At 42.9% G+C, this 18,814-nt stretch overlaps 1 protein-coding gene across 1 annotated transcript in view; it reads left to right on the top strand.

The window, feature by feature from the left end:
- The window catches only part of anos1 (anosmin 1), a 52,594-nt gene extending 34,340 nt beyond the window's left edge, over positions 1 to 18,254 (top strand). Inside the window, exons 5-14 of the mRNA XM_020462073.2 lie at positions 1,768 to 1,952; positions 2,390 to 2,519; positions 5,099 to 5,304; positions 6,409 to 6,556; positions 6,808 to 6,951; positions 12,497 to 12,585; positions 15,133 to 15,304; positions 15,566 to 15,783; positions 16,828 to 16,969; positions 17,085 to 18,254. Coding sequence (XP_020317662.1) covers positions 1,768 to 1,952; positions 2,390 to 2,519; positions 5,099 to 5,304; positions 6,409 to 6,556; positions 6,808 to 6,951; positions 12,497 to 12,585; positions 15,133 to 15,304; positions 15,566 to 15,783; positions 16,828 to 16,969; positions 17,085 to 17,143 — 1,493 coding nt within the window. The 3' untranslated portion in view covers positions 17,144 to 18,254. The remainder of the gene's footprint in view (positions 1 to 1,767; positions 1,953 to 2,389; positions 2,520 to 5,098; positions 5,305 to 6,408; positions 6,557 to 6,807; positions 6,952 to 12,496; positions 12,586 to 15,132; positions 15,305 to 15,565; positions 15,784 to 16,827; positions 16,970 to 17,084) is intronic.
- The last annotated feature ends 560 nt before the right edge of the window (positions 18,255 to 18,814 follow it).

Genomic DNA, 18,814 nt, shown 5'->3' with positions numbered 1-18,814 from the left:
TGTTGGATGTGTTCCTCCCACCTTGATTGGTGCTTGTTTGCCATGGCCCCAGTAATTAGCCAAGGTCATTTGAACAGTGTGTGCGTGAGCACTCAGCATTATAATCCAGGAGCGTTATTGTTGGAATGCACAATACATGAATGAATGCTCAGCTCTTGATGACTGTTCATCAAGGCGAACTTCATGGTTATGTTTTTTAGATGGGGCAGAGCAAGCATGTGGCCATTGGAAGATGAATCCTGCTAGTACGATTCTTGGATGGGATCTGGCCCCATAGGGGTAATCTTTGTAGGGGTGCGAGCTAAGAGCAGGTTTAGGGTTTGTCACTTTGCTGCGTGTGGATGGTTGTTGGATGGAGAGACGGGATGTGTGTGTGTGTGTGTGTGTGGCTGAGGGAAGATGAATCATGGCGAAGGGAGTAGGAATGCTGTGGTATTGTGTTCATCTCACACACACACACACACACACACACTGGAGCTGTGAAACATCAGCACAATGGCACACAGCTGTTACTCTGTGTAGAGCCTCTATCTACGAGACTCAAGACTGACTCTATGTGTCTGGCAAATGGGCCCACCTCCATCTCCCACCCGGCATTCAATGAGTATCAATCAATCACGTTAAAAATAATCAATAGAGATGTAACAAGTTGAAGCAGCCTGCTTATGCAGCACAGGCAATTCAACACTATTTTCAGCACCTTGTTTGCAGTTACTTTGACTTGAGTATGTGTGTTTATACTGTGTGCATTTCATGAATGCAGAGCAGCGCTAGGCGCTCGCTCTCCTCGGTTCGAGGGGAGAGGTCCTTGGGTAAGTAAGTATGTGAGAACGCAGGTGATTTATTGAGAGGTGTGGGATTTATTCAGTGTTCTTCTGTACTCCTGAACGCTGCGTTTCCAATCTCCATCTCATTAACACTCAGCCCGATGCTCAATCAACAACTCACTACATCTCGGCTGAAATAAATCCTCCAGGAGAGAGTTAGTCTGTCATGGACACTCACTTTTCCCTACACCGCACACTTAATAAATCGGATTTATCGCACATGGGCACATTGACAGAGTTTAAATGGGTTGAATGTGAGGGACAATGAGGCAAATGGATTGTACACGTGAGTCTGAGTGTGTTTTGACATGGAGAGAAGATAATGTAAGCTCCTTGGCTTTCCACTACCTCACATAGCCTCTGGGTAACTATCTGTGTCCTCCCCAAAGAGACAGCTGGTAAAACATGTTCTCTCTATCCAAGAGTATATCACGGTCCGTCACAGCACAATGACCATGATATTGACCCAGTGGACAGTGCCTCGGACAGTGTCTGTCAATTTCAAATCTGTGCTGTTTCTCCCCAAAGTCAGTCTCACAGTGATGATGTTATATGTCTGTCCTCAAGCAAAGATTATCTATTTTATTGACAAGCTAGCCAAGTGACCTCTCTAACAATGGAAATACATGTCCTCAGTGATTGAAGGCAGGCGAGATCAGGTGGGACCATTCTAGAAAATGAGAGGGCAGATACGCGTGTGAACAACAGGCATAACAAAGTGTTTTTTCTCAAAGTTGGTGATATTAGTACATTTATAACAGCCTAAACATTACGAGACTTACTTTAATTCAAATAAGCCTCACGTAATTCTACACTCTCATAGACCTCCATACAAAAAAGGACTTATCTAAATCATCTGGCTTCGCCTCTTCCTCTCTGCCTAAAGTCACTCACTCTCTCCCTAACTCTGTCTCACAGTGATGTCAATGACTGTTTTCAGGAGCACCCCTGAAGCCCAGAAAGGAGCTGGTGTTTGTGGAGCAGCCGTCTGGAGGCCTGGTGATCCGTTGGTCCTCTAAATTCAACATCTCTGTGGAGCCTGTCCTGTATGTGGTGCAGCGCCGCTGGAACTATGGCATCCACCCCAGTGAGGACGACGCCACAGAGTGGGAGACCGTGGCACAGGTAGGGCACCACACAAGGCTCCTTCTCTGACTACCTCAATGCTGCTGGAGGATTGCTCTTTCATTCACATACAGTATATTATAATCAAATAATTTCCTGTTTAGTTGCTAAATTAATAACATGGTCAGTGCTTTTTAGTAAGATGAAGAATCAGTGATGCATTATTTGGTGGAAAAACCAACCCTAAAACTAAACCATAATATGTTTTACACAAAAGAGAGAGACATAACAATGTCGGGGTGGTACTCCACAGCTGTGGAAGCACTGCACTCAATCACACTGTCGCACACTGTTGCACATTCCTTAGTTGCAGTGTCTTTGAAAGTTTGGCAAAGAGAAACAGACAGATGACTGATGTGGCAGCAACACTCACACGAGCTGCGACCCTGTGTGACCTTTAACCCCTGTGTGGCTGCTCTCTCCCATCTGTCGCTCAGACTACAGAGGAGCGCATCCAACTGGCTGACATCAGAGCCAGCAGATGGTACCAGTTCAGAGTGGCTGCCGTCAATGTACACGGGACCCGCGGGTTTACTGCCCCCAGCAAGCACTTCCGCTCCTCCAGAGGTAGGCTGTGTCTGGGAGAGTGTGGGGGTTGTGTGTGTGTGTGGCCCCTACTCGGTGTCAGTTCCTGTGTGACACCCTATCCTTACATTTACTACAGTCAAGGGCTATGAACAGGTGGAGACTTTGGGACAATCCATCACAGCCTGATTTGTCTCAGTAACGGCCAATTTCCCCATTTTGTTCATGGACAAATTGTGTTTTTTTGCATATTTGTGAGTGTGTCTAACTTTTGCCTGAAATTCAATCCACCCTGCAGTGAGGGGAAACACCCACCCTGCAGGAACGTAACACTGTTCCTGTGCTGGAATATTCTGCAAGATTACACCCGTAATGCTCACATTTATTAAAAGCAAATAACAAAATGGTTTTGGCACAGTGTCTTTAGATATCCATCACAACCAAATGTAATCTGTTTCTTTCTCCTATCTAACAAACCTGAACCTTAAATCAGATTATTAAGCATTCCTCGCCCCTCCGTCCCTAAAGTTGTCCGCTGAGCTAAATGGAAATTGATGCTCACTGATGCCAAACAGAACATAGAAAGTCATCAGAAACCCCTGTGCGTGCAGAACATGTGCTTTTCTCCATAGCGATGCAGCCACACTTTTGTACGTTTAACTCTTCAAAGGTGGGGCTTTCCCTCTTTACAGCTGTATAACATGTCATATGTCCAAATTAGTCAGGATATTGCAGGTTTCAACTGCATGTAAGTTATTGTCTGGCTTCCAGGGAGAATGAGGTAAGGTAGGCTGCTCAGTGCTTTAGATCTATGTTACAGATGAACATTGTGTTTGATAGTGGGCTGAGACTGTGCTGATGATGCCTGTACTACTCTGAGTGTTTCTATGTTGAATGACTCTAAACAACCCTTTAGTCTGGATTACAGGTTTATGAATGTAATATTGTGTCTAGATTTCATCTGAGGTAGAACAGATAGTTTGGTTTGAGGTGTAGAGGCAGAGCTGTGAGCAACGTTCTGCAGTTCAGTTGATTTGGCTCCGGATTTGGCCCTTTGTCTGAGTTCTTGTGGTGTGTTTGCTTTACCAACATGGCTTTGGGTAGAGATTTTGTCTAGCAGGGACCATCTTTGTCTTCGTCTTCAATATGAATAGCTGAGGAAGTAATGAAGGCATTGTCTATGACAAGATTGTGGTGCAATATTCACCAGGGAAGCAAAATGAAGCACCTTGCTTCATCCTCATATGTTTTGTGGTCGTGGTAACTGTATGCTGCCTGAATGACCTTCCTTGTCATTTATATTCTAACATGAAGTCCCCTGGGTGTTCTGACAGGCTGCGTGACATCACCAGACACCAGGTGGAAACAGGATTGTGCTGCAGGCCTGGAAACTGACCTCCAATCAGTCCCACAACGCTGATGGATGGATGAGAGCTGTCACATGATGAGCGATTGATTCTGTCATTCCATTGTTATTTACATAGCTCAGCCTGATCATCTGATTGCAATTTCGCACCACCATACTTTGTTTGGGCAATTTGCAAAAAACTCACTGCTTATTTATATAGCGTGGATAACATTAGCTGGTTCACTCAGAAACGATGCGTCCAATTGCACTTTGAAACCACCCCAACAACCCAAATGTGTTTCAGGTGGGAGAAGGAAGAAAGGGGAGATGTAGTCTCCATTTTCTCAGTAATAGGCCTTTCCCTCTGGTCTGGAGCCTGGCCCTGCCTCTGCCTGGCCCTGCCTCTGCCTGGCCCTGCCTCTGCCTGGCCCTGCCTCCGCCTGGACCTGCCTCTGCCTGGCCCTGCCTGGGACCCATGGCCTGACATCAGTACTGACTATATGCGGCAGGCATCACTCCTGCATCACTCCAGGCATCACTCCTGGGGCAGACCCCATCTGGCCAGGCTCTTAACAAGCTCTGAAACATCATCTTACACACACACTCGGATGCACACACATGCACGCTAGGTAGACTCAAGTTAAGATGGAATGTGAAAGTGAGCAGCATGTGTTTGGTGACCATTGAGCCGAGCTCTCTGTCCTGTGTAACGCTGTCGTAGACGTGACACCTGTCATAACATTTCATGACAGATTGTCAGTGGTGGACTAATAACTTTACACCATCATACTGGCTGGGCCTCTCATATGGGCCCCTCTTATTCTGGTCTCTCAGCTGCACTGCAAAGCTGTCTTAACTGGTGCAAATGTATCCTGGTTAGACACATTAAACCAAACTTCTGATATGATTTTAAGCAAGGATAAACACATTAATGTGGTTTAAGTGATCGTCCATTTGAATGAATCTCAATATTTAGTTGATTAGTGTTTTTTCATTGGTCTGTGAGTCTCCAGCCACTTATTAGCACCCAAAAAACATCGCAGCTGTCACTTTTCTGCCGGCGCCGTTATTTGTGGTCGTTCCCAAATTGTACAAACAAAAACAGCTCTATCATGATCTCTTTCTGTCTTCCATTAAGAAACAATAGTCTTTCTGTGTCTAACATTATCCTCCTCACTCAGTCCCTGAATTAAAGCTTAACAGCTGGAGGGAGAGAGGAGAACTGCTGTGGATTACATGACATTAGAGTACTGTGTTCCTGGTCTCTCTCCAGATCCCGCCGCCCCTCCCAGACCAACCAGCCTGCATGTTACTAACATGACGCTGGGTGCTGAGGGGATGGTGACAGTCCATCTTAACTGGACCCTGCCCTCGGAGCCCGACATCCCCGTCCATCACTACAAAGTATTCTGGAGCTGGACTGTTCCCGGGAAGTCGCTGGTGCCGTCCAAGAAGAAGAGGAGGAAGACCACCAATGGGGTAAGCATCGGCTCTTCTCTTCCCATCTGGGTGATGTGTCTGCGGGTTGGGAGGCTAGGCACCCGAGGGCCTGGATGGGCTGATTGGATCAGACCCATCTCAAGCTCAGCCTCACTCCCCTAGTCTCTGCACTGTAAATAAGAACCACAGGCCCCACAATGGAAAAAGATCAGCAACGTAAGCCATTTAAATACATCAACTCTTAAAGCAATCGCTCATGCAGCACGGCACACTGCCCTTTTCATTGTTTTATTTCCTCAAACAAATTAAATTACCCTTAAACGCTTGGTTAAGCTTTGAAAGAAAACATAACATATAATGTATTCCTCATTTACGGCTAGATAGTGTCACAGGGATGTGTTCCTTGGATAACTTAACCCATATTTGTCAAGGTTACTGTTATTTAGATTGACTACTGGTAACTGAGAATAAGTCAAGGTCCTTTATCCCAGTGGTTTCTTATTAATTGAATAACAATTAACAAGCTGTCAAATGAAGTGGTTTAACAAGTGCAATAGTATCAAATGTCTGTTTAGCTTAGCATCGCTATGAAGAATAAAGCAAAAACGCTATTGTCTAGACAGTCATTCCACTTGTGCTGACTTACAATCTGGAATTAGTGTTGGTAACCAGATGCAGATGTGGCATGGAGGTGAGAAAGCTGGGAGACACCAGATATCTTTTGATACTTTGGCACCTCAGGGCTTTGAAAGCTACCTGCTGATGGTGGAATATCATAACAAGTTCTGGTCAAAAACTGGAGCCTATCAGGCTCATGCTGCTGGAGGAATGCTGAGACCTAAAAACACCGTAACAAAGCCCCAGGGGATGGGGATAACACTGCTCCCTCACATGGCGCGTAAAGCCTCAGGCCTAAGACTCTATCTCCTCTCTCTCCATGTTGGTTTAGACCAGCACACGTGTTCCCAATAAGGATGGTTCTTATTCCCACAGACCTGGCTTCGACTGGGCTAGCCTGGGCTGGGACTGGAATGGACTAGACTGGGACAGGGATCTGAGTCATCTGGTTTGAGTGATACGGTTGTGGTCTGGCCACATTGTGTTCTGGCTGTGGTTGACGTGGTGTTGTCTCTGGGATTTCAGGCCCAGAGCTGGGTGGATCTGGAGGGCCTGCTGACTAACAATAGCTACACAGTGGAGCTGCAGGCAGTCACCTACTGGGGTCAAGTGCGTCTGAAGAGCTCCAAGGCATCACTCCACTTCAGCACCGCTGCCCAGAACAATGACTCTGGTAAGGCATCATGGGACATCGAGTCTAAACAAGGCTGCACCCATCTGACTTAGTGATAAATAATGACACTGTTTAATAGTTTTTATGAGTTCATTTTAGAGTATTTATTAGCATAACTATTGGTATGATAATATATGTTTAAATATACTGTAACCTTCCCATATTAGAGCTTTGAGCTACATTTGGAGATTTTATGAGATTAGCTGGACTAGAAATCCGATGTTAACTTCTCTTTTCCTTCTCCAACCCAGTGAAACCAGTGTCCAAGAAGGAGGAGGTTATGATGCCTGTTGGCTCCACCCTTGGCAAGCGCCCGGCCGGCCCTCTGGAGGTGGGCACACCCTTCTACCAGGACGGCCAGCTACAGGTCCGCATTTACTGGAAGAACCGAGGGGGTACGTACCATATTATTGTAGTGTGCGTGGGCCTTGGTGCCGACCCTACTGTAATTACCACATCATTCTGTGGTAATCATTCTGCCCGGGAAATGATTGGTTCTCAATTGAGATAAATCTGTAGGAAAAGCTATTGGATATTGTAGATCAACTAAATGAAACGGGTTGTCTTTGACATGGGCAATAAGAGCACTGGGTGAGTTTAAATCTACTGTGGACCAGGAGGAATGGCGGCCTAGGGTGTTCTGTTAGCTGAAGAACAGTAAACACAGGCACGAGAGGGGCTCTGTATGCTGGGGTTTATTGCCAGCTGTAGTAAACCTCTCTGGGATATGTGGGACGGTAGCGTCCCACCTCAGCAACAACCAGTGAAATTGCAGGGCGCCAAATTCAAAACAACAGAAATCCCATAATTAAAATTCCTCAAACATACAAGTATTTTTACACCGTTTTAAAAATAAACTTGTTGTAAATCCGGCTACAGTGTCCGATTTTCAAAAAGGCTTTACTACGAAAGCACACCAAATGATTATGTTAGGCCAGCACCCAGTCACAGAAAAACACAGCCATTTTTCCCGCCAAAGAAAAAAGCAGAAATAGAGAGAAAATGAATCACTAACATTTGATGATCTTCATCAGATGACACTCCTAGGACTTCATGTTACACAATACATGTATGTTTTGTTCGATAAAGTTCATATTTAACATCTGGTGATTTTGCAGAGAGCCACATCAATTTACAGAAATACCCATAATAAACATTGATGTTATGCATGGAATTTTAGATCCACTTCTCCTTAATGCAACCGCTGTGTCAGATTTCAAAAGAACTTTACGGAAAAAGCAAACCATGCAATAATCTGAGTACGGCGCTCAGACACAAAAACAAGACATGCCGATATCCGCCATGTTGTGGAGTCAACAGAAGTCAGAAATAGCATTATAAATATTCACTTACCTTTGATCTTCATCAGAATGCACTCCCAGGAAACCCAGTTCCACAATAAATGTTTGTTTTGTTCGATAAAGTCCATCATTTATGTCCAAATACCTATTTTTGTTTGCGCATTTAGTATACAAATCCAAACTCAGGAGTGCCGGGCAAGTCCAGGCGAAAGTTCAGACGAAAAGTCATATTACAGTTCATAGAATCATGTCAAACGAAGTATAGAATCAATCTTTAGGATGTTTTTATCATAAATATTCAATAATGTTTCAACCGGAGAATTCCTTTGTCTGTAGAAATGCAATGGAACGCAGCTAACTCTCACGGGAGCGCGTGAGACTGAGCTCATGGCACTCTGCCAGACACGTGACTCAATCAGCTCTCCTTCACAGTAGAAGCCTCAAACAAGGTTCTAAAGACTGTTGACATCTAGTGGAAGCCTTAAGAAGTGCAATATGACCCCATAGACACTGTATATTCAATAGGCAATGACTTAAAAGTACAAACCTCAGATTTCTCACTGCCTGGTTGGATTTTTTTCTCAGGTTTTTGCCTGCCATATGAGTTATGTTATACTCACAGACATCATTCAAACAGTTTTAGAAACTTCAGTGTTTTCTATCCAATTCTATTAATTATATGCATATTCTAGCTTTTAGGCCTGAGTAGCAGGGCGTTTAATCTGGGCACCTTTTTGTCCAAGCTACTCAATACTGCCCCCCAGTCCCAAATAAATTAATATGAGCCCTCTCTCATATATTAGTGTTGAAACCTTACATTTTTTTTACAAGACCTGACGTCACCCTCCAGAAACACACGGACGACATGTAAGAGTTCAAACATTCACCCCACTGCAGTGTCCACAAACTCCTTAGACCCCGTTCCCCAGCCCCTACGAAAATATGGAAACCTTGAAAGGCGTGCTCTAAAGGTAAGCCAGTCAAGTCCCATTCACTGGACTATGTTATGTTGCTAATATACACTACCGTTCAAAAGTTTGGGGTCACTTAGAAATGTCCTTGTTTTTTTTAAAAAGAAAAACTTGTTTTTTTTGTCCATTAACTCCTTGACGCACCTATCCCGTTAGTGGGATAATTTTCATCAACACTTGCTGAATTGCAGCGCGCCAAATTCAAATTAAATTACTAAAAATTTGTATTTTTCATGAAATCACAAGTGCAATATAGCAAAACACAGCTTAGCTTGTTGTTAATCCACCTGGCATGTCAGATTTCAATATGGCTTTTCAGCAAAAGCATAACAAGCGTTTATGTAAGAACATCTCTCTCATTAGACAAAATATTACAAACACTAGCAGCCAAGTAGATTGGTCACGAAAGTCAGAAAATAAATAAATTAAATTGCTTAGCTTTGATGATCTTTGGATGTTTGCACTCACAAGACTCCCAGTTACACAAATGTTCCTTTTGTTCCTTAAAGATTATTTTAATATCCAAAATACCTCCATTTGTTTGGTGCGTTATGTTCAATATCCACAGGCTCGAGAGGTCACGACATCGCAGACAAATTCCAAATAGTATCCGTAATGTGCACAGAAACATGTCAAAGTTTTTTTATAATCAATCCTCAGGTTGTTTTTAAAATATATAATCGATAATATATCAACCGGGACTGTAGCTTTTTCAATAGGAGAGGGAGAGACAATAGCTGCCCCACTCTGTTGCGCAAGCAAAACTCTGTGAACTATCTATCCACTGACGTGATGTGATCTTTCTCACTAATTTTTCTAAATAAAAGCCTGAAACTATGTCTAAAGACTGACACTTTGAGGAAGCCATAGGAAAAATAATCTGGTTGATATCCCTTTAAATGGAGGAAAGGCATCCAATGGAACAGAGAGCTTTCAGGAAAAGGGGCACTTGTTGGATTTTCCTCAGGTTTTCACCTGCAATATGAGTTCTGTTATACTCACAGACAATATTTTGATAGTTTTGGAAACTTTAGAATGTTTTCTATCCTAATCTGACAATTATATGCATATTCTAGTTTCTGGGCCTGAGAAATAGGCTGTTTCAAATGGCTACGTTTTTTTTTTTTTGCCAAAAATGAAAATCCTGCCCCCTACACTCAAGAAGTTAAAATAACATCAAATTGATCAGAAATACAGTGTAGACATTGTTAATGTTGTAAATGACTATTGTACCTGGAAACGGTAGATTATTTTGCGTACAGAGGCCCATTATCAGCAACCATCACTCCTGTGTTCCAATGGCACATAGTGTTAGTTATTCATTTTAAAAGGCTAGAAGGCCAGCATCCTGGAGTCACCGCTTCACTGTTGACATTGAGACTTGTGTTTTGAGGGTACTATTTAATGAAGATGCCAGTTGAGGACTTGCGAGGTGTCTTTTTTTCAAACTACACACTCTAATGTACTTGTCCTCTTGCTCAGTTGTGCACCGGGGCCTCCCACTCCTCTTTCTATTCTGGCTAGAGACAGTTTGCACTGTTCTGTGAAGGAAGTAGTACACAGTGTTGTACGAGATCTTCAGTGTCTTAGCAATTTCTTGCATGGAATAGCATTAATTTCTCAAATTAAGAATAGACTGAGTTTCAGACAAAAGTTATTTGTTTCTAGCCATTTTGAGACACATGCGGATGCTCCAGATACCCAACTAGTCTAAAGATGGACAGTTTATTGCTTCTTTAATCAGAAGAACAGTTTTCAGCTGTGCTAACAAAGTTACAAAAGGGTTTTCTAATGACCAATTAGCCTTTTAAAATGCTTAACATTGGATTAGCTAACATAACGTGCCGTTGGAACACAGGAGTGATGGTTTCTGATAATGGGCCTCTGTACACCTATGTAGATTTTCCATAGAAAAACTGCCGTTTCCAGCTACAATAGTAATTTACAAAATTAACAATGTCCACACTGTATTTCTGATTAATTTGATGTTATTTTAATGGGAAAAAAATGTGCTTTTTTTTTCAAAAACAAGGACATTTCTAAGTGACCCCAAACTTTTGAACGGTTGTGTATGTCATCGCCAAGCCAAACTCCACAGAGTGGAGGCAGGAATGCCCAGGCTGGCCTGGCTGAGGAGAGGCCCAGTGGTGCTTCTGATGGAGAAGCCATCTGCTGAGTCGCAGAGAGAGAAAGAGACCATGAAGAGACGGAAGTCTTCCTGGTCCAGAGTGATTAGCAGGGCTGGCCCGGGCTCCGGAGGCTGAGTGATTGTGACTGGGTCGGCTAAGCTTTCAGTCCCAGAGTGTTGTGGAGTTAGTTCTGGGCTCGCTCCATGGTCTAGCCTGGGGGGATGACTACACTACGCTGCAGCAGTCCTAGTCTGTGAGGGTGATGGTGTGGCACAGACTCAGCCTCTAACTGGGCTGATGATGGATGCCTCTGGGTCTGCCTCTGGGTCTGCGTCTGACCACCCGGGTTATACTGGAAGAAGGAGAGAGCGAGAAACCTGGTCCCCGATAGCCTAGGATCAGGTTTCTCTTCATCAGACTCTGTGTTCAGAACTTCAGACTGAGGGACAGATTAACTCAACACTGCTGATTACTGCACTCGCTCATTCTGAGGCAGCTCAACATTGGGACACATCTGGTCAAGTAGGAATGTCTATCTGTACTGTTTCATAACACACAGGTTTATAAAGGACTGTCTCAGAGGGTGAGATAGTGGATCACTGGCTGACACAGACAGACAGACAGACGGACAGACAGATCAGTAGACTTCTGAGGCGAGCTCTGCCGCGCTGCTCTATACCTGATTTAATGTTCCTTCCCTTTTTTTTACGTACCTCTTCTTCTCTGTCAGCTCAGCTACGCATATCTTGTTTATTTTCCCCTAATTTCCCGCTTCCCCTTAATTCCTCTCTTCTGCTTCCAAACTGCTGGGAGGCTGAGCACGCCAGATCCGTGTCGAAACCTTCAAAGGCCTCCTTTTATCTCCCGACCGCAATCCAGTCCCCTGCCAAGGGCTAACACAGCGTAACTCAATTATTAATCTGAGAAGTATAATTTCACATCTGAACGCACACAGCCAGATGAATAATAATTCCTGTCAAATATCAGGGGGCAATGGGAGCATAAACAGTGCTGATTAGGCAATGAGGGTCTACGGTTTAGTAATGAAGCGAACTGAGGCTGGGACCCGGTGTTTGAGACTGGCGCTGCTTCACCATTGCTGAGGGTAGGCCTTTAAACATGGCCACGTTCCGCTGATGAGATGATTCAACACAACATTTAGGAGAAATATTTGAATGTACGTATTTAGTTGTTCAAACTCTTTTTATTTCTTATTTTATTATGTTGACATTAATGTCACGTTGAAATGAGTCACAGTAGGAAATGTAAGAATCGTGTTTTAATGCGTTTCACCAGCTAGTGTATCAGCAGCATCTGTTAATGCCTGATAAGATCAGACTGATGGTGGGACACTAATCGAGAGTACTCAGACAGTCTGACTGGGTGTTATTGTAAGATAATGTATTATACGATAAGATCATTTTCCCCAACAAGCAAGTATATCATGTCTGATATTGTCTTTGTCATCGGGTCCTTTGTTGTTTTTGCACCAGGTCATTGAATACTCTCATCTCTCTCTTCTTCCTCCTCTCCTCCCAGATCCTTTGGTGAGTCGATACCATGTCCAGTGGATGCCTGAGTACTGCAGTCACAACGAGACCAGAGGACCAGAGAAGTCAGTCACACAGGTCTGTCATCCTTCTATCCTTTCTATCCATTCCTTCTAAGTACAGTCATTGCACCAAGTGTGTGTGTGTGGCTGTGTCTTGTTCAAGACATGAAGCAGATTTCATTTCTTTATGAAAGCAGCTCGAGTGTCAGAACCAAACAGCATGTTGTCATTCAGAGTCACATGTATTTATTTTCCAATATTTGACGTTACAGTAGGTTTTTAAAGGACCATAGAGTTTGGTCTGCTTTGTTTTCATTTTTGTCAAGGAAAAAATATAGCGATGCTGGTATCGTCACAGCCCTACATCTCAGTGGTATGCAAAGTGCCCGCCAGCCTTTTGTCTGGCACTAAGAAAAGACATCTCGTGTAAAGAAAAGGGCCCCACTCAGCGCCTCAGTCCTGCTGTGCAGCTTTGCAGCGGGTAAATCAGCGACTGTTTTGATTATGACTCAGTCGGTGTGGTCAAACATGGTGCACTGTCCAAACATGGTGCGCTGTACTAAAACAATGTTTTCGGGAATGATGGACCATGCACCCCCAGCATGAGCACATTGGGTGCAGTGTGTGTGTGTGTGTGTGGGGGAGGGGGGGGGTTCCAGGATGGCATAGCCTGGCAAGCAACACATTCTTCAGGGAGCCCTTCTCTGGTTGCTAGGAAATACACATCCTTTTTCTATAGATCCCTGGGAATGATTCCAGCACAGCGCTGTCCTTGTCTCTTGTGTGTGAACATGGCGCCTTGGTTCGTTTTTAATCAGGGCTGTTGCATATCAGAGAGAAAACACTCGCCCTCTGAGTTCACGACTATTACTGTAGAATGTCGTTATTACAAATGGAAGATTTAATTCCAGTGAGCCACTAAGAGAGGCACATCCAATCCTTAAAAGTTGTCTCTTTGCTGTTATACAGATTAAAACCATCACTTTTCGGTGGATTGACAATGGAACCCTGTTTAAAGTATCCTCCTTTTTAAATGAAGCCATACAGAGTTGGCTACAATTCAAATGTTATCTTCCAGAAGAGGCAGAACATTTATTACAGCCCATGTTTTTCAAGATAATGTATAGTATAAGGTGTCATGTTTGATGTACTTTGGAAACAACTTAGTTAAAATTGTCATACAAGCAGTTAATGAAGGTGTATGGAGATGTATGCTCAATACAAAATGATAACTCATTGCAGTTCTGTCACAAAAATGGAAGAGACAATTACTTAATTACTTTGTCTGCCAAAAATGTAAAATCATAAATGGCTTAAAATGACCCATGTAAAATGTGTCAGTTTCACTTACGGTCAAAAGGGTTAACAACTATGCCACATAAAATTCAAAATGGTTGGGCACAGATTTACGATGTCCCAATAACATGGCATGGGTTTATGAATTGATATACAAAACAACAATTGAGACACGAATCCTTTCTTTTCAATTTAAGCTATTATATAAAAATGATTGCTACAAAAAGAGTCAGTCAGCCTTGTGCAGACTATGACACCAGGAAACCGAAGCAATAGAACATATCTTTTGGTACTGTCCATCGGTGGCTTGTTTTTGGAGTCGGGTCCAGGAATTATTGTTATGTCAATATCAGAGTGCGGTTGGACCACAGTCAGTCAATAGGAAATATCATTGTGCTCTAGGGTAAAATGTTTATTTTGGGGGACATTTGGACTGAAATGTTGCAAATGAAGAGTTTGAAGTCCCTCGTGAGACACCGTGGTAGAATGAAGTTATGTATTGCAAGAGGAAATGGTAGAATGATGATTTAATGAGAAAGATGAGTTGATCTGTGTCTATCTGAAGGTTGCAATGAATGAGTGTGGGAATAAATACATACACACATGCACAGTATCATGTTTGAGGTCCTCCAATCAGGTGTGAGGGTGGGGATGTGATTATTGTATGTTTTGCATTTAGTTAATTCTGTTTTTGGTTTCACACTGAGCAGTGTGTGCTGGTCCTGGTGGTTGGTATGCACGCTTCCATGCCCTCCCGGGCGTTGGGCGGGGCTTGGTCCTTCCCGCCATTGGAAAAATCCCTTTGGGCCAGGGGAGAGGGCTTTTCCCTGCTAGCGTCTGGGGACGAGCTCACCCAATGAACAGACTGATGGGAGCGGCCATTCATATTATATTGTATTGTTGTTTTTATTTCAAGAAATCATAATAGAAAAGATCAGCCACTCAGCAGGAAATCTTCACGTTTCCTGGTTAAAATGTCTGAAGTGATTCATTTAACATGTCATTTTCATTTCAAAAGAACCTGAAATGCATTCTTGTCCCCTCGTCTTTATCAGATACCTCCTTTTTATATTTGTGTTACACTTGGAACCCATCAAAATAATCTAATATTTTTTTCATTGTAGTTTGAATGGAGGACTAGTGGGTTAACCCCTAACATGTGCATGTTCAAAGTGGTTCAGTAATGTGGGCCATGTTCCAGGGCATAGGGAGGGAACCTGATCCTCTCTTGGCTCCATGTATTTAATTATCTGTGGTGGTTCCCTGGGACGTGACCTGGGTGATATCATGTCAGGGCTCTGAACGTTTAATGTGTCTCTTGGCTCAGGAGAACTACATCAACCTCCCGGGCCTGCTCTTCTCCTGCAAGTACAAAGTGACTGTTCACATGCTCAAGTCCAAGAGGCGCGCCAAGGACGAGAGCACCACCTTCCTCACCCCGTCCTGCACCACCATCAGGAGCAAGAGCCACAAACACATCCCCTGTCCTGGGGAGGAAGGTGAGTCGGCTGCCCAGTACAACCAAGTCATGTTATGTTCATAGTCTTATTATCATGTTGCATTATGTGCCCGACTCAGACTCTCCACACGGTTGTTGAAAGAGGCTGCTTCTTCTCATGTTATAGTAGATTTTTGCCTTATTTATTTACTATGACTTATTTCTTCCCAGCCTAACACATACAGTTTACATTATGCCAAGAATACATGTCCATCAGACGAGTGTTTTTCAACATAGTTATTCCAAATCTCTCTCTCTGCAGCCCCACTTCCCAAAGTGTTGGCTAAGTCGGAGAATCTGACAGCGTCCTTCTCCATCCACGAGGGAAACATCACAGGCAGCTTTCTGTGGCGGGTGTCACAGGTCCTGGCCCATCAACGAATCACAGGCTTCCAGGTCACCTGGGCCGAGGTCACCACTGAGAGCCGACAAAACAGCCTGCCCAACAGCATCATCTCCCAGTCCCAGATCCTGCCTCCAGTAAGTCTATTCAACTCCATTATATTCAAAGAACTATTATTCCTGTAGCGAAAATTCTTGTTTGGAAAGGTACATGCAGTCACTCACTTTAGAATTGGTTATACCAGGAAGTGGCTATTGTAATTTATTTGCTTTTGCTGTAGGACACAACATTTTAAGGAAAATGTTATCAAGAATATATTGTACTTTTCCCAGGGACACTGCCCTCTGTGCTGAAAAAATGTGTGATCTTCAGCATTTCATTATACAATGCCTGCCAGGAGTGGAGGTGTTTTAAGGATACACTGCATTGCCCTCTTTACATGAAGAACTAGATAAGCAGTGCTGTGAAATCATACACAGAGATCTGAGGGAGGGATCCCGTTAGAAGTTCTCCTCCTCCTGTGTTTCATCTACCTTCCCTGCTTCCTCTTTGATCCTGTATGAGCGCGCTGAAAAACCCACTGTTTTACATAATCTACTCGATCAACAACACGTTCCGCCTGTCTGCGCCACCCAGTGAGCCGCTCGCAGCTCTAAAAAATAAAAACACTCATCACTACACTCAGTTTATCAGGAGAAGTGTTTATTTACCTCTGTGGCTGAATAGAGAGCAGATGGTGGATGGGATGTAGCCCAGGTTGAATTATCTGTTAGGTAAACATCTTAACAACAGAACGGACAAAAACTAGACTTCTATGGGGAAAAAGTTATACAGGTACCAGAAAGTTATACTAGCCCTGAAGTCCAACCGAGATTAATGCTTTAAACAACAGTCTGTCTGTGAGAAAGGTATTCAGCCAGTCTTGGAGGACAATTAAAAGTTGATAGAACATTGCTGCTCAAATCCTTTACAGTTGTAGAAAATGTTTCACAAAAGAAAATGGAAGCTGATAGAAAATGTTATTAGTGTGAGTTCTTTACCCCAAAAAGTAGATCAGCTTTGATTTATCCTTGGTGTCTGAATGCTTCTTACATACAACATTTGGTATGTCAAATCATGTTTTCTACAATGGCACCAAAGATGGTTAATGGTCTTCTCTTGTGCTGTTAAAACCCTTTCAGGACCATAGTCTGCTGGTGGTGTCTAACCTGCGGCCAGCCACGTACTACAGACTAGAGGTCCAGGTGATGACGTCAGGAGGTGAGGGTCCTGCCACCATTAAGACCTTCCAGACCCCCAGTGTGTTACCAGTCCTTCAACACCGTAAGTACCAACATCAATGACCAGTATATTTCTTGCACGACCACACATTACTCTATTTTGATCATTATTCTGTAGTACCATTAGGAACTGAAATTGACATGTATTTGTGTTGTAGGACCCAGACTCAGGCAGCACCATCCACATCACCAGAAGTCCTCAGCGGAGAGACATTGAGACCCCTGACCCATCAGACCCAGTGCGACAGGAACCAATGTCTCTCTGCACCTTCACCCAGGGAGGGAATACAGTGTGGAACCAAACAGCAACACAGCAGACCATGAAATCTGACCCCAACCTATGTGAAATGGGTTGACCTTCAGGCTGCACAGCATATGCTTTCTCCTCAGTCCTTCCTGATTCCATCCACTGACTGGACTCTCCATACGGTTAGATGCATACTGATATGTAGGACTCTTTTCTTTAGGACTGGCTGGTTCATTCTCCTGTTATTTATGGGACACTAAGACTAAGTTGGTTTAGGAATTCTCAAACTGTTTGTTCCAATAGAAACAATAACAAAGCAACAGTATTTTATCAATTCCAATTGTACATCTTTGTATAATCTAGAACTCAAAGATTGTTAGATTATAAAAGGACAAGAAAAAAGTCAATCACATTTAGTTTGAATATCATGGTAACTAAACTGAAGACACGTTAATAACAGTGGAGAGAACGACATACAATTGTAAAACACAATCATCTATTCAGTGAGAAAGGCGAGTGTTCACCTATTTATTTTGTTTTACCAAGTAAAAAGATGTCCCTTAGGCATACCCTATGTAGTGATGAATAATGTAACTAAAACCAGTGTAGTTTAACCCAGAATATTTCTCATAGTATGTTGCATGTAGAACATTTGAATTTAAAACTGTAAATAAATTACAAGCTTCAAATTGAATGCTTGTAATGGTTTTGCATGTCAAACGTTAGTGTTCTGTAGGCATGAACACGTCTGTTACCTCTTTTGGATATGTTAGCAATGTTTCATTAACAGATAATTATATGGGGAATAATATGTCATGTTTATTAATGAAATTATAACTTTTATGTGGAAATGATGGAATTTTATGTTCTTGACTGTAGAAATATTTGTTGTGGAACAGTCAGTGAATGTCTATTTATTTGTGTGTGTGTTGTGTTTTTAGTCTAGTGTTTTTGAACCGGTAAAACATCTTGTAAAGACATTTTGTAAAAATGGAATTGTAAATATAGTCTCATGTTACATGTTATTTTTCCATGGTAGAAACTGTACAAACTGGTAAGTAATAAAATAATCCTTAACCTATTCCTTATGCTTTATCCTCTTAATTGAAATTGCTGTGAGGAGTCAATATGAAATAGTGTATATTGTTTAAACATTGGACTATTTGGCAGATACTGGTGCTTATGTTGGCTGTGTAGTCCATAACGCCAGACTCCAACAAAGCATATTCACTGATCTCCCCAGAAGCTTGAGACATACAGTCCAAATAAACAGGTCATTCAGAGCTTACCAGCAAGCCATGGCTGGAGTTGGGTGCCCTGGACATAATACTCTCCTTTTAGACTCCAGTATTGTGCCCTGCCAGTTGCGTAAAGTGTGCTGTTTGTATTCGAACAGCTTTAAATCCTTTTTGTCTCAATCCCTTCACTTTTTCAATATGCTGCGGAATGTTGACATTTTTGTGAGTACTTAAATCCTTATGGTATGAGAGAGAATACAATAAACTGTGTGAAATCGACTAAAATTAGCATAGGCCAGAGGTTTGTGGTGTTTTCCTTGCGTTTTGATATTAATCATACCTCACAGATGCCAGTGCTACTTAATGGTTATTTGTTGGCTGTGACGAGTCAGTCAGCTGTCTG

This window comes from Oncorhynchus kisutch, linkage group LG26 (genome assembly GCF_002021735.2).
Source record: "Oncorhynchus kisutch isolate 150728-3 linkage group LG26, Okis_V2, whole genome shotgun sequence".
NCBI classification, from domain to species: domain Eukaryota; kingdom Metazoa; phylum Chordata; class Actinopteri; order Salmoniformes; family Salmonidae; genus Oncorhynchus; species Oncorhynchus kisutch.
This window is presented reverse-complemented; position numbering and strand designations above follow the sequence as displayed.